The sequence below is a fragment of the Vulpes vulpes genome, chromosome 7 (assembly GCF_048418805.1).
Source record: "Vulpes vulpes isolate BD-2025 chromosome 7, VulVul3, whole genome shotgun sequence".
NCBI classification, from domain to species: Eukaryota; Metazoa; Chordata; class Mammalia; order Carnivora; family Canidae; genus Vulpes; species Vulpes vulpes.
Window position 1 is genome coordinate 116614899 of NC_132786.1, and position 13854 is coordinate 116628752.

The 13854-nt window shown below is 36.8% G+C and overlaps 1 protein-coding gene across 7 annotated transcripts in view; it reads right to left on the reverse strand.

Moving 5' to 3' along the window:
- DOCK4 (dedicator of cytokinesis 4) overlaps window positions 1–13854 on the reverse strand; it is a 407219-nt gene that overhangs the window by 81255 nt on the left and 312110 nt on the right. For all 7 annotated transcript variants that reach the window (XM_072764773.1, XM_072764772.1, XM_072764775.1 and 4 more), the window contains exon 26: window positions 9188–9286. In XM_072764773.1, coding sequence (XP_072620874.1) covers window positions 9188–9286 — 99 coding nt within the window. The remainder of the gene's footprint in view (window positions 1–9187; window positions 9287–13854) is intronic.

The window sequence follows — 13854 nt, forward strand, 5'->3', positions numbered from 1 at the left end:
TTCTCAAACTTATTCCAAAAAGTTCTTCAGTGAATGTATATGAATATATATAATCCCTGCAAAAATGGATGTTTGCATTTACCTTTCAAAGAATTATATCCTATTTCAGTTTCCTATCTGGTTTGACTTGCTTAGAGAGATGTTATAAAAAAAAGTCATGAAGTGGGGAGCCACTTCTCATAGTCTACACTTACTTAGGAATATTTTAATTTCTAAAATATTGAAACTTCATCCTTTCCCCTCAAAACTTTTTGAGAATTGGAAATTGGAGGTAGCCCTCTTAGCGATGGGGTATGTGTACGGTAGAGGGGGGGTGAGTAGGAGAGAGTGATGCCCACTGCACAGAGAAAAAAATGGGCTGAAGAACTGGTGACAGGAGATAGGACAATCTGCCTTCTGGGCAAGCAACTTTGGTTGTTCTTTTGTAGTGCTGGGGACAATGGGTACTATAGTCCAGGTGTAGGAGCTGGGGACAGACAATCTGTTTCTGTGCCATCTTTTTTTCTTATTCCCACTTACCTCACAAAATAAAAGGTATGGCATTGTGTGACATGTGCCAATGACTACTGATCACGTATTGACTTAAATCTTTACTTCCCCTAAGAAAACCTTTTAGTGTCTTAAATAGCTTTCTAGGATATCCGCACAAGCTCATCTACCTTTATAGAACCCAACACATTGTTGCAATCTTACAATGAAAGTGAAAAAAAACATTACACTGAAAATCAGAAAGTCTAAATTTTAATCCTGGCAAATTTAATCCTGCAATGAACTAGCTCAAAGGCCTTGGTAACTTAACCTCTTTGGAACAGACCTCTCATCCTTGGAACATGTGGGGGTTTTCAGGTCCCTGGTAATTAGAGGGGATTTTAAAGTTAATATGATCACTGATCTATTCATATACTAGACAAAAATTTTTCTTATTTCTCAGCTGGAGGCTGATGTTTCATCAGATGGTACTATAAACACTTTCTACTGTGGCACTCACACGTGATTTAGTTCAGCAAGGATTTACTGTCAGCTGCCATACAACAGGTTTCATTTCAAGTTCAGCTCTACATTTTAAAGCACTAGAATGCTGGGTTCTTCAACATCTCCCTGCCTCTCATCCCCAAATCCAATGTGGTTTCCTTGTCTGCCCCAAGTACTTGTCAGTTCTGATCATTTCACTGAATGTGTGCTTTTGCACATATGTATCAAATTATTTTGTACACATAGCCATAACTAACAGATCTTTCCCATAATTTAAAAAAAGAGCATCGCTATAATAATATTCCTGTTTGGATAGCAAGAAATAAGTGTTTCATATGCCACTATTTTAAAATTGGTAGCCTGGGAGCAGTTTCTTTTTTTGTTTGTTTACTTCAAATAGCATAACATGGTAACTGCATTGCTGGTTTTATTCCAATCAGGGTTCAAAATAGAAAAAGGAACAGGGAGATGGTACTTTACAGAAGCACTTTTGCAGTGCAAGAGGTCCAAGTAAGAAAGTTCACGTGAAAACCAAAATGATAAAAAGTCCCATACTCAAATAGAAAAGAAAGCAAGAGCAATTTTTTTTTAATTTTACAAATCATCAGTGACATTTATTCATTCATAAATACTGAGCGCTCGGTTACGTACCAGGCACTGTGTTCGATGCTGGGGACCCCTAGTGGGTAAGATACATTCTTTAATTTATTCATGCAAGAGTATTTATGGAGTGCCTGTGACACGCCATAGCACAGTTAAGTTAAATGTGATGCTTGCCCTCATGGAGCTTATAGTTTGGTGGGAGAGATAAATGTTAATCTAAAAACCACACAGAACTATATATGCACTACAAAAAAGGATAAGTCTGAGAACCAGGTATTCCACACAGAGGGAAGGGTACCAGCAAGCCTTAAAGGCAAGAGACAACACAGGGTTGCAAGGACTGTACCATGGAGTGACAAGAAATGGGGATGAAAGAGAAATAAAAGGTAAACAAATCTCAGTCCTGCTTCACAGTATGGAATGCAGCAATTTATCCTGAGGGCAACGTAAGGCAGTGAGGGATTTTAAGAAGACGAGTGAGGGAATTAAATTTATGTTTTACACTCATTTCCTGACTATATTGAACAAAAAAATTGTTTTGTGTTTACACACAATACTGTGGTACCAGAAAAGCACAAGACAGAAACGAAGTTCATAAAACAAAACTAGTGAGACATGGGAGGAAGAATTCTGAGATGATAAAACATGAGGTAAGAACTCAGGAAAATAAAGCATCATGACGTGAGCAGATGGACCAAGGCACAGTCTCCTTACTTCAAAAGCAACGAACAGGGACAGAGCCTTCTAGGAACATATTTCCTTCACTTACGACTTTTGTCAAATACTATTTTAAAAACTTGCCACAAATTTCAAATGTGTAACACCCTTTGTATGGGGTTTGAATTCAATTAAAGGGTGTTAATAATCATTATCATGTTGAAATTCATATCCTTAAAGTTGAATGTTTAAGCACATTATGCAAAAATAACTCCCAAGTGGTCTTTAGTCTTCGAGAGCTATAGAACTATTTTTTAATAATAAAATGAAGACTATAAGTTGAGATAATTGTACAAAAAAAGATGGTTTGTGAGGCATGCAGATATTTATTAAGAGGGTTGTTTCATTCAACAGAAACACCGTTCTGGGCTCTGTGCTTAGGACACAAAGACATGGTCCCTCCTCTCACAGAGCAGTCATCAAGGATCCAAGGAAACAACATTACAAGGCATTGTTGGGTGCTGTCACGGGGGTGGGGGTGGGGCACTGTATTCTGTGAACACTTCATAAGTAAAGTGATCCTTGAGCTGGATTTTATAGCAGGAGCTGAAATCAAGGAGGGATTAACAGGGGTGAAATTAAGCAATTCAAGGAGTAGTGGTAGAATAGGCATTTCAGGGAGACAAAAAAATTATTCAGAAGAATTAAAAACTGTCTGTATGCTTGGTTAGGACTAGTAATTTTAAGTGGCTGTTGTGAAAGGGGTTTGGAAGAGAGTGGAAGGTAATGAGGACAGAAGGTAGACTGAGGACAGGGATGACCTGGCAGGGACTGGATCTTGTCCTCAGGGGTTTAAAGCTGGATTGTGACTTGATCAGACATGATTTTTCAAAGCTAGTGAGCCAGTATATGGGAGACAATGAGAGGTTACCCTAGTGCTTATACTTAACTTCCAGAACATGTACAATGTCATACTTCAAGCAGGATCCCCACAGTTCTTTATGAAAAGTCATAATCGACAAAGAACAGGAGACTCACTGCTCTCCATGTACAAGAAGTCCCATGGATATGGGCAAAACTTTAGCCCTCAGCAGAAGGTGGGTGTATAATAAAACATTACCGGCTACAGAAGGAGGAAAAAAAACAACTCTAATTACTTGCTAGTCTTTGCTTTTGTTCATTTCTAAAATAATGCCATGCTCTACAGAAGGAAAGGGCTACACAATGCAGAGCACCAGCCCTCGGGTCCTTGCTCCTACACAGTTCTGCTGACATCGTGACTCACACCACTCATCACACAGAGCACCTGAGGACCCAGGAGGAGAAATGGCAATATGGTTCAAAATGCCAGAAGTCACTCCAACAATAACCCTGGAGATGTCCTAATTGTTCTAGCAGCAATGGAGACAAAACACTAATAATCTTAGTAGATACGAGAACTACACACTTCCAAAATTTGCTTTCATTTAGAAAACCACTGTGAAATGCAAGGCCACATCTTTCTTTGAATTGATAAGAAGAAAGAAAAAAGCAGTGATGCTAGGGCTAAAGAACATCAAAAATATTAATTTGAGTATCTCAACATAAAATTTGTCAGTATCAATGGAGGTTTAAAATGCATATATCCCATGACCCAATAGTTTGACTTCCAGGAATTCATTCTACAGCTCTAAGGGCAGAAGTCCATAGAGACAGGGCCATCATGATGTTCCCTGCAGTGTCCTTTCTATTGGCAAAATCAGAATCGTCCTGTTGCTCAGCAAGAGGGAAATGCTTAAATTATCAGCATCCACATAGTGAAATTCAGAAGAATAAATGATACAGTGAGCTCTACAATATTCAGGACATATTATTGTGTGAAAAAGTGCAACTAATATGAAAAGTAGGATTCCATTAAAAATACATATGTGTGTATATATCATAAAAAACAGTCTATGAGGACACAACCTTATATATTAACAGTAGCTGCCTCTGGGAATTAGAATACACGTATGTGGAGGGGAGGGGGACATATACTTAATCACTTTTAAGCAGTAGGTTAAATGGGATTTTTAATGTCTAATCCCAGTATCAGTTATGATTTTCCATTAAATAGCACTTTAGTAAGCTGTACCTTTCCTTATGTATAGTTCCCTTATATATTATACATTCCATTTCTAACCTGAAGATAGTCACAAAAACCCCAAATAACCCTCCTTCCATTAATTTGGCTTTTTATCCCCCATTTCATGACCGGAACTGCCTTATTACTTTATACAGAGTTGACAAATGAAATTTCATGCAATTTGATAGCAAAGATTTTGGTTTAACAAACTTCATTAAAGTTTACAAAAAAGCTGAGTTTAGCTGCCTAAGCAAAGAGCTCAGATGTTAATAGAATTCTAGGTCCTCTCAATTACTTCCTTGCAGGGGTGAAAGGAGTTTGGGTGAGATTAGCAGGAGTAAAATGAGGCACCGCAGGAAAAAGTGTTTAAGCACTGCATCTGGCTCATGGCAGTGGGAGTGGGGGTAAGGAGATAGCCCATAACTGTCAGGGGGAACACCGTGTTTATATACGTCACGCTCATTTATAATTTAATGATTGAGATGCTCTTAATAACATCAAAGCATTGACAGAGATTGTTTTGTTAGTCTTGATATCCTTAATGTCTAGCCAGGGTGCTCAATAGATGTCTGCTGAATCAAATAATTGACACTTGTAATAAAATCATAACAGTGCCTACCTTTGGGGGTTCTTTTCAGGATTAAATGAGTTACTACAAATCAGCCTTTGAGAACAGTACCTTGCATGCACTAAGCATTTGCTGTAAGGGGTTCTCAGGTCCTTCCCCACAAGAGCAAAATCCCAAAGTAGCCTAAACATTTTGGTTTTATAATCAATTTGGCAGCAAAACCTGACCTGAGCTATATCGTTTTTATTTAATCCCACTTAGACTGAATATTTTTTGACTGCAGAAATATTAAGATGTTTGATTATAGCAGCTGTCCCAAATCCTACTGGAGGGGCTACATCATACTTGCGATGTGCACCATATTATCTTTCTGAAGTGTCAAAAGATTCTAATTTTTTTTTTTTTTTAAAAGATTCTAATTTCTAAAAAACACATGATAATAAGGACTTTGCCTAAAGGACTGGGGCCAGGGTTACTATCTTTGAAAGATCTTGTAATATAGGTTTTAGCAGTATAAATAGAGGGTGTTTGGCTTTGAGGAAAAATGAGAACAAGAAAAATTGTCTGGGATGCCTTGGGTGGCTCAGTGGTTGAGCGTCTCCCTTCTGCTCGGAGCATGATCTGAGCCTGCTTCTCCCTCTGCTTGCATCTCTGCCTCTCTCTCTGTGTTTCTCATGAATAAATAAATCTTTAAAAAAAAAAAAAAAGAAAAATTGATCTCTTAAAAGGTGATCTCTGAACTTTAAAAATACAGATTAAAACCAGATAATTAGCCTTTAGTAAAATAAGTGACCTTTAGCTTGCCTTCACCTCAGTTACCCCCCTTCCATTCTTCCTCGCAGTCAGGGCTACTTCTGTCCCCACCCCCGGCCTCCCCGCCGCCGTCTCAGGGAGTCTCACTATCCTGAGTGCTTCTTCCTTACACCTCACCTTCACCTTATAATCTACTGGCTCTGATCAGCAACATTTAAACACGCTTCAGTCTCCTCCATCATAAATACTCCCATGACACCAAAGTTCTCCTTCGGTAAACACCTTATCCTCCTTTTCTTGAAACACGGTTTACATCTACTATCTCTTTTTTCCCTTTTTCATTCCCCAGTTCATGACAGCTTGGCTTCTGTCCTCTGCACTGAAATTGCTCATCTAGTTCATCAACAACATTAAAGGACCCTTTTAGGATCTTAGTTCACCTCCTTGCAGTAGCAAGCAGTGTTCAACATTTCTTCCTTCTTAGTGCTTAAGATACTTTTTTTTAAAAGATTTTATTTATTTATTCATGAGAGACAAAGAGAGGGAGGCAGAGACACAGGCAGAGGGAGAAGCAGGCTCCCCATGGGGAGCCCGATGCGGGACTTGATCCCAGGACCCGGGGATCATGACCCGAGCCAAGGCAGACACTCAACCACTGAGCCACCCAGGTGCCCCAGTGCTTAGGATTCTATTTAGATTCCTTCAATTACATATTCTACACTCTCCTTGGACGTTCACATTTACTCTCATGATGTCGATTACTATTTATTGGCTGACAATTCCCAAATCTGCATCTGCAGCCCAGTTTTCTCCCCTGAACTTCAGACCCTATCTATTAAGACATCTCCATTTTGACGTCCCTCAGGTGACCAAACTCTAGCTGAAACTGGATTTATGTTCGTTCCCAAACCTGCACCCCCACACCTCCTGGGTTCCCCATGCAGTGAGCGGCACCAACATCTGGCCAGTTGTCAAAGAGTCTGGGAGTCATCTTCAACTCTTCTCTCCTTCACTTCTGTTATCAATTCTATCACCAGGACCTGCCAATTCAACTTCCTAAATGTCCCTCAAACTACCAATATGATCGATCACCTCACTTTCAGGTCATGGTCATCTCTAGCTCATACTAGTGCATCAGATCCTTTACAGGCTTCTGCCTCCTGTTTGACCTCAGTTAATTTATTTTCAAAGGTGCAACCAGACAGGTTTTTCTAAACTCAAATGTGATCATGGCTCTCCCTTTTTTCTTAAAATCCTCCAGCTTCCAAATGTCATCAAAATAAAGTTCACAGACACTCTAAGTCTTGTGTCTTAAAACTCTGTTCCTCATACTCTATATTCAAACAATGAACAAATGTTTCTTGAGTGCCTACAATGTGGTAAGCATGTTCTGGGATCTGAGGATACAGCAATGCTTCACACAGCCAGGAGCTTATAATCTAGTGACTAGGGGCTGGGATTCACACAAACAAATAAACTAAAACATTCCAGATTTTGAATAACTATTAATAAAAGTGGTGCAGAGAGTATGCCTTGTTAGTATATTCTTTGTCATTTTAGTTGAGAGATCTGAATATCCTAGCCAAAGGCAGGTCCACTACACTCCTACTCTCCTATCTCTTAGCTCTCAGCTGAGATCACCCTTGGAAACTTTTCCTCATATTATGAATTTGGGTTGGCAGCAATTCGCAGATGCTCCAAAGCACCATGTGCTCACCCTGGGAGTTCACCACTTGTGGGGTTAATGCCTTCTACCTGTCTGATTTCTCCCCCTACAAGGACTGGACAATTTATACCTGGCTGCATAATAAAACCAGTACTTGCCTGAATTTCTCAATCGATACTGCTTAAAGGATAGATTATTAATAGCATTCAATAACTTTCCCGGCCTGAAGGCCCAGTTAATTTTGAAGTGGGAAATTGTGAAAAGGTGTGTGGCTGACTGAAATGAGGAAAGGCCACATAAAACACTTTATTCATTACTCACTTCCATTTACTTTGTTATTATTAATGTGAATAATAAGGCATAAAATTCAATATCTGGACTAAATTAATTATGATTTTCAGTATGTTTCTCTGCATTTTTTTATTCCCAGGCTCTGTAAAAATAAGTAGCTTTTCCTATATGAAATTTTGAAATATGAAGTCATAGTCTTCTTATGTAAAACCTAATAGTTCCTGGGGCACCTGGGTGGCTCAGTGATTGAGCATCTGCCTTTCGTGTAGGTCATGATCCTGGGGTCCTGGGATCGAGTCCCCACCATCAGGCTCCTCGCAGGTAGCCTGCTTCTCCCTCTATGTCTCTACCTCTCTATTTCTCTCATGAATAAATAAAATCTTAAAAAAAACACCCCAAAACCTAATAATTCCTTAACCGTTTTACATATTTAACTTCTGAAGAAAGTTAATGACTTTCTCCTCCTTTTTAACCACATGAATTTCTGTATGTAGAGTGAGCATCTTCTAAGGCCTTTTATCTGTTTTTAATTCTAAACTCAAGATTGAAAGTAAACATGAAAAATGTATTTTTAGGCATGGGTATATGCTAACTGACTTTCTGCTAGAGCAATTACATCTGCCCAAACCTGTTCTTTGTTTTGTGATTCAGCTTGTCAACTGCTCCAAGGTAAGTGAAAGATTCTTCTGAGGTCATACAACATCTTCCTGGCAGTTAAAAATCAAAGATAAGTGATTTCTGTGAGTGATCTATATTAAACAAATATACAAGTCTTTCCCTGAGGTGCTGTGACGGCTTCTGGTCATACAAACGTTGCAGCACAACTGTTCCTACTGTCCTATAATTTAGCACCACCGGCGTGTAAGCACGCCGTCCATTACAAGGGTTTACATATAAAGGTGTCTGGGAAATTCAAGAGATGGAAGAGAAATCAAAGTAAATAAGAAGAGATGACAGGTCATTCCTCCAACTGAGGGCAATCAACTTCTAAGGTTTTAGTGAACACCACGAAGGAAATATTGATGTTCCCTAAATCTCAGCAAAGATTGAACTTTTATAAACCTGGCATCAATATTTTCTATTTAATGTCAGCCTGTCACACTAGCACAGCATATTGATTAGGCCGTAGCTGATAGAGAATATCAAATACAACTCTGCTCCCTGGTCAGAACGTTGTAGCCAGAACTCACTGTGGTTCTAGAGAGGGAGGAAATCAGCTAATATATTTACAGATTCTCCCTTCTATTAAGGCAATATTTCTAAGTCCACCTAACTAGAGTCAGTCTATTTGCTTTTGTCTTGTTAGGTCTGTGATTCTGTTTTAGTTTATTGGATTCTGCTGACAGGTATTTCAACTCCTATGTTCTTGTATAAAAGCAAAGTTAATTGCTTTGCTTGAGTCGTTGAAATCTTTAAGAGCCAAAATAGATAGACATGTGGATGAAGGTGAGAAAAAACAGCTTAGAATTTAACCGAAACAGGTAAAACAACTGTCAAGAAGCTCTCTTAACAATGATGAATGAGAACAAGGAAAGCTAGAAAGATATAGGAAATTTTTAAAAAAGTCACTTACCCTTAATTCTTCCTTTGTATTGAAACTATCAAGAAGTTGTTGATAATGTCTATCTGTCATTTGTCGTAATAGGGACAGGAGACAAGCAACAAACTCTCCCTAATTAAAAAAAAAAAAAAAGCATACTTTTTAGTAACAGTAAAAATGAACATCAGTAACTTACTCTGAACTGCCCTCATACAGAACATTAAAAAAAAAAAAAAGTAGGATCTAAAGTCACTCTATGAAGTCTTTTAAATCTAAATTAACCATAATATAATAGTCAATATTTCTTCCTGTGATGAATGCCATTTACTTGTGTGTGTGTGTGTATATATATATATATTTTTTTTTTTTTTTTTTCGAATTAGGAGTAGATATTTTCCCTTGGGTGGAAGCTTCTAACTAGGAAAGTAACTTCACACACTTAACAGAGGTAAAGGCCATTGACGGGGCCTTTACTATGACTTCATTCATTCTGTTATTTGAAACTCATTATCAGTACTATGAGGGAAGGGGTATAATATTTATTTAAAGAAGATACATTGTAGGTTCAGTGGGCTAAAAGACTTGCCCAAAGTCACATCACTCAAAAGTGGAAGAGTTGAAGTTATCTCTATGTCTTTCTGACTCCAAAGCTCTTCCTGTAACCTCATGCTCCATTTTTGAATTCACATAATCTCCTCCAACTCATCTGAGTGCTGGTCTGCTGACTGGCAGGGTATAGAAAAGCCATATATTACAATGTTGGTTTCAAACTCCTTTTAAAAACAGTTTATTATGATCCTTTTCTGCTAGGGTGCTTTGTGTTTGACTCCTAAAAAGTCCATTCTTAAGATTAATAATGAAAAAAATAGCATCCATAGATTTGAAGATCTATAAAATTGCTATCACTTGCATTTCCCAAAGTACATCTAATTTAAAATATTTGTGTTCTGATGCAACCTCTTCTGCTCAGCGAAAAATGTATCTACTTTTAACGAGAACAATAACATTTAGAACAATATGAACACAACAAGAAGCAATCAGTGGTAACTGTAAATTTACAAAAAAGTACTTTAATTGGGGATTGGTAGGGTGTTTTGTTTTGCATTTAAGTGGAAAGAGACTATAGACTTATGTGTAAAATCAGGGACTGAAAGCTCTTAGATTCGGGATTTTCCAACAGAGGCAGTTAAGTCAGGAAAGTCCCTAGCAGCTGCCAAGGAAGGGCTGGAGATACTACTTAATCACCGTGTCAGGGTAACCAAAGATGCAGGCTGGCTTCTTGCAGGAGGATAAACATCTGTAATAGACAAGTATGACAAATGATTGTTCCTTCACACTTAATGGGCCAAATATTTAAGAAACTAACTAGTAAGGGCTAATAGAAATCTAAGCTGAATACTTTGTTAATGAACAAAGAAACCCTTGGTACTTAACACAAGAAGTGGAAAATTTAAGGGCACAGTGAGTCATATTTTAGTGCATATGTGTGAGGAAACAATCCAAGGCTAGGAAAATAATGACTAAAAAGGACTGAGAGAACACCACCTGGTGCTCACACAGGACTGGGAATAGTACTTTATCTTATCGGCAAGACTGGAAAAACCTTGCCATTATTAGAGTATCAGAATACTAAAAAACATCTTCTCTCAGTAGCAGGGAAAAATTACACCTAGAACAAATGCTGCTCTGATCCTAAGAAAGCTCATACGCAAGATATATAACAATCAAATAGCTCCTAAGAAATTCAACCTCATTCCAGAGCAAAGTTCAAATATATTTCTAGGAATTAAAAAAAAATCCATTTTCCAATATAAAATTCACAATGTCTGACATTCAATAAAAAAATTACAAGGCACACAAGCAGGAAAAAATAATGATGCAAATGAGGAGAAAAAAAGATCAATAAAAACAGGCCCAGAAATGACATAAGTAACAGAATTAGCAGTAAAAGGCATTAAAATAGCTATTATTGCTGTAGTTTATATATTCAGGAAGCTATAAGCAAAGTTTGAAGATGTTAATTACAGACTTCAAAGACAGCAAAAAGACCCAAATTGAACTTTTAGAGATGAAGACTATAATGTGAGAGATGAAAATTTACTTAATAGGGCTAATGGCAGATTAGACCTCTGCAGAAGGAAAGATTACTGGACTTGAAGACAGTAGAAATTCTCCAAAAATTTTCTAAAAATGGAAATAAAAGAAAAAGTATCAGTGAACTATAGGACAACTTCAGGTAGCAGAATATATATGTAATTGGAGAGTTCAAAGAGGAGGAGGGCATAGAAAAAGCAATTGAAAAAATAGGAGAAAATTTCAGATTCTCAGAAAACTTAAATTTATGTATCAGAACATTTCAACAATCCTTAAGCACAAGAAACATGAAAAAAATACACAAAGTTACATTATAATAAACCAGAGATAAAGGACAACTTAAGGACAGCCAGTGGAAAAAAAACACATCACATAGGTACAAAGACAAGGATGAGATATTTATTAGAAATAATACAAGCTGGAAGACCATGGAGCAACATCTTTGGAGTACAGAAAGAACAAAAACCACTATCAATCAAGACTGCATTACCCAGCAAAAATTTTTCAAAAAGAAAGACAAAATACTTTTCAGACATTCCAAAGCTTAAACAATACACCACTTCTATTCAACATTATACTAGCCAGTGCAATAAAGAACAAATGATGAAAGGAATATAATTGGAAAGGAATAAAAAAATCTGTTGTTATTCACAGACAACATATTTGTGTACATAGAAAATGCTATCAAATCTATAATGAGCCACAGAACTACTTAATTGAATTAGTAAATGTCTCAGAATACAAGATCAATGTACCAAAATCAATTTTACTTCTACATATGAGAAATGAGTCATTAGAAACCGGCATTTAGAATAACATAATTTATAATACCATTGAAACATGGAAGTACTTCGTGATATAAATGACAAAAGATCTGCACACTAAAAATCATAACATACTGATGAGAACAATTAAAGAAGACCTAGCTAAATAGAAAGAATACTATGTTCATGGATTGGGAGATTTAATATTGTTAAGATGTCAATTCTACTCAAATTGATATACAGATTCAGTGTAATCCCAATCAATATGACAGCAGGCCTTTTATAGGGTAGAAAGTGACAATCTGATTTTAAAATTCATATGGATATGCAAAGGACTTGAAATAGCAAAACACCATTCAAAAAAATAAAGTTGAAGGAACTTCAAGATTTACTATAAAGTTATGGTAGTCAGGATACTGTGTTACTGGTGTCAAAATGGGAAAAAACTGATGATAGAACAGATTTGCCCAAACAAAAAAACAACCAAATGTTCACGAAAGGGTGAATGAATAGACAAATGGTAGTATATCCATATAATGAAACACTATTCAGCATTAAAAAAGAATGAACTATTGATATGCACAGCAGCAATGAAGAAACTCAGATAATTATACTGAGAGAAAGTGGTCAAAATGTCACCACCTCTCACCAAAAAAACCCCCCAAACTAACAGTAACTATGTACTGTAGGATTCTATTCATATAAAATTCTAGAAAGGCAAACTTAAGGGTAGTAACAGAAAACAGGTCAGTGGTTGCCTGGGAATGATGTAGTATGGAGGGTAAGAGGGAGAAGAGAGGGGGGGGGGGAGCAAAAGGAAACTTTTGAGAGTGATGGATATGTTATTCATCTCGATTGTGATGATGGTATACAGAATACATATGTCAAAACTTACCAAATTGTATACTTAAGAACATGTACAATTTTTTTTGAATGTCAACTACACTTTAATAAATTTAAGAAAGACATTATGACAACATTATCATTTATGGAATGGTACTATGTGTAAGTTACTATATTTTGATTATTATCAAACTCACTCCCTAACAGAGTTGGGTGGATACTATTAACTTCATTTTACAGTAAGATCTGTAAAGGTTATGGTATTTGTCCCAGGTCTCACAGTCAGAAAATGGCAAAGCTAGGATGTGAACCCAGCCATCTCTGGTTCTTCTATTACTGCTCAGACTGATTTGATTTATAGAGGAAATATACTTGAGCTTGAGGTTATATTTCAAATTTAAATAGGCATCTAAGAATCTATCAGGTGATAATCAATGTCTGATTTTTTAACCTCTCTCTTAAGTCTCAATTTAAAAATACAAATCCTACTTAGCAGAAACCTATTTAATTCCTCATCTGTTTTTCTACATCCTAACTACACTATCTCTAATATAGCTCCTAGATTAATATTCTTAAAATGTTTATTCCTAAAACATGCCATCCTGTGAATAGTGACATACCTTAAAGTTGGAAGAATTACATATTCCTACAATAATTTTAGTAATAAGAAAAAAATTATTCAAAAAACAAGAGCCTTTCATTAAGTCTTTACACTCAATGTACATAGGAACACTTCTTTGAATCCATGTTATTATCTATATTTGTTACATCTGGTATAGACTGCAAACAACTTATCCTGGTATCTCATCTTTGGCACATTTACAATGTGTTGTTAATCTGAACATCTACTCTGCAATGTCATTTTGTTTATTCACTTAATTTATTTAGGAACTCTAAGCATATGTCTATTGGCCATAGGAACATTTTCCTAGGTATATCTCCTAAGGCAAGGGAAACAAAAACAAAAATAAACTACTGGAACTATATAAAAATAAAAAG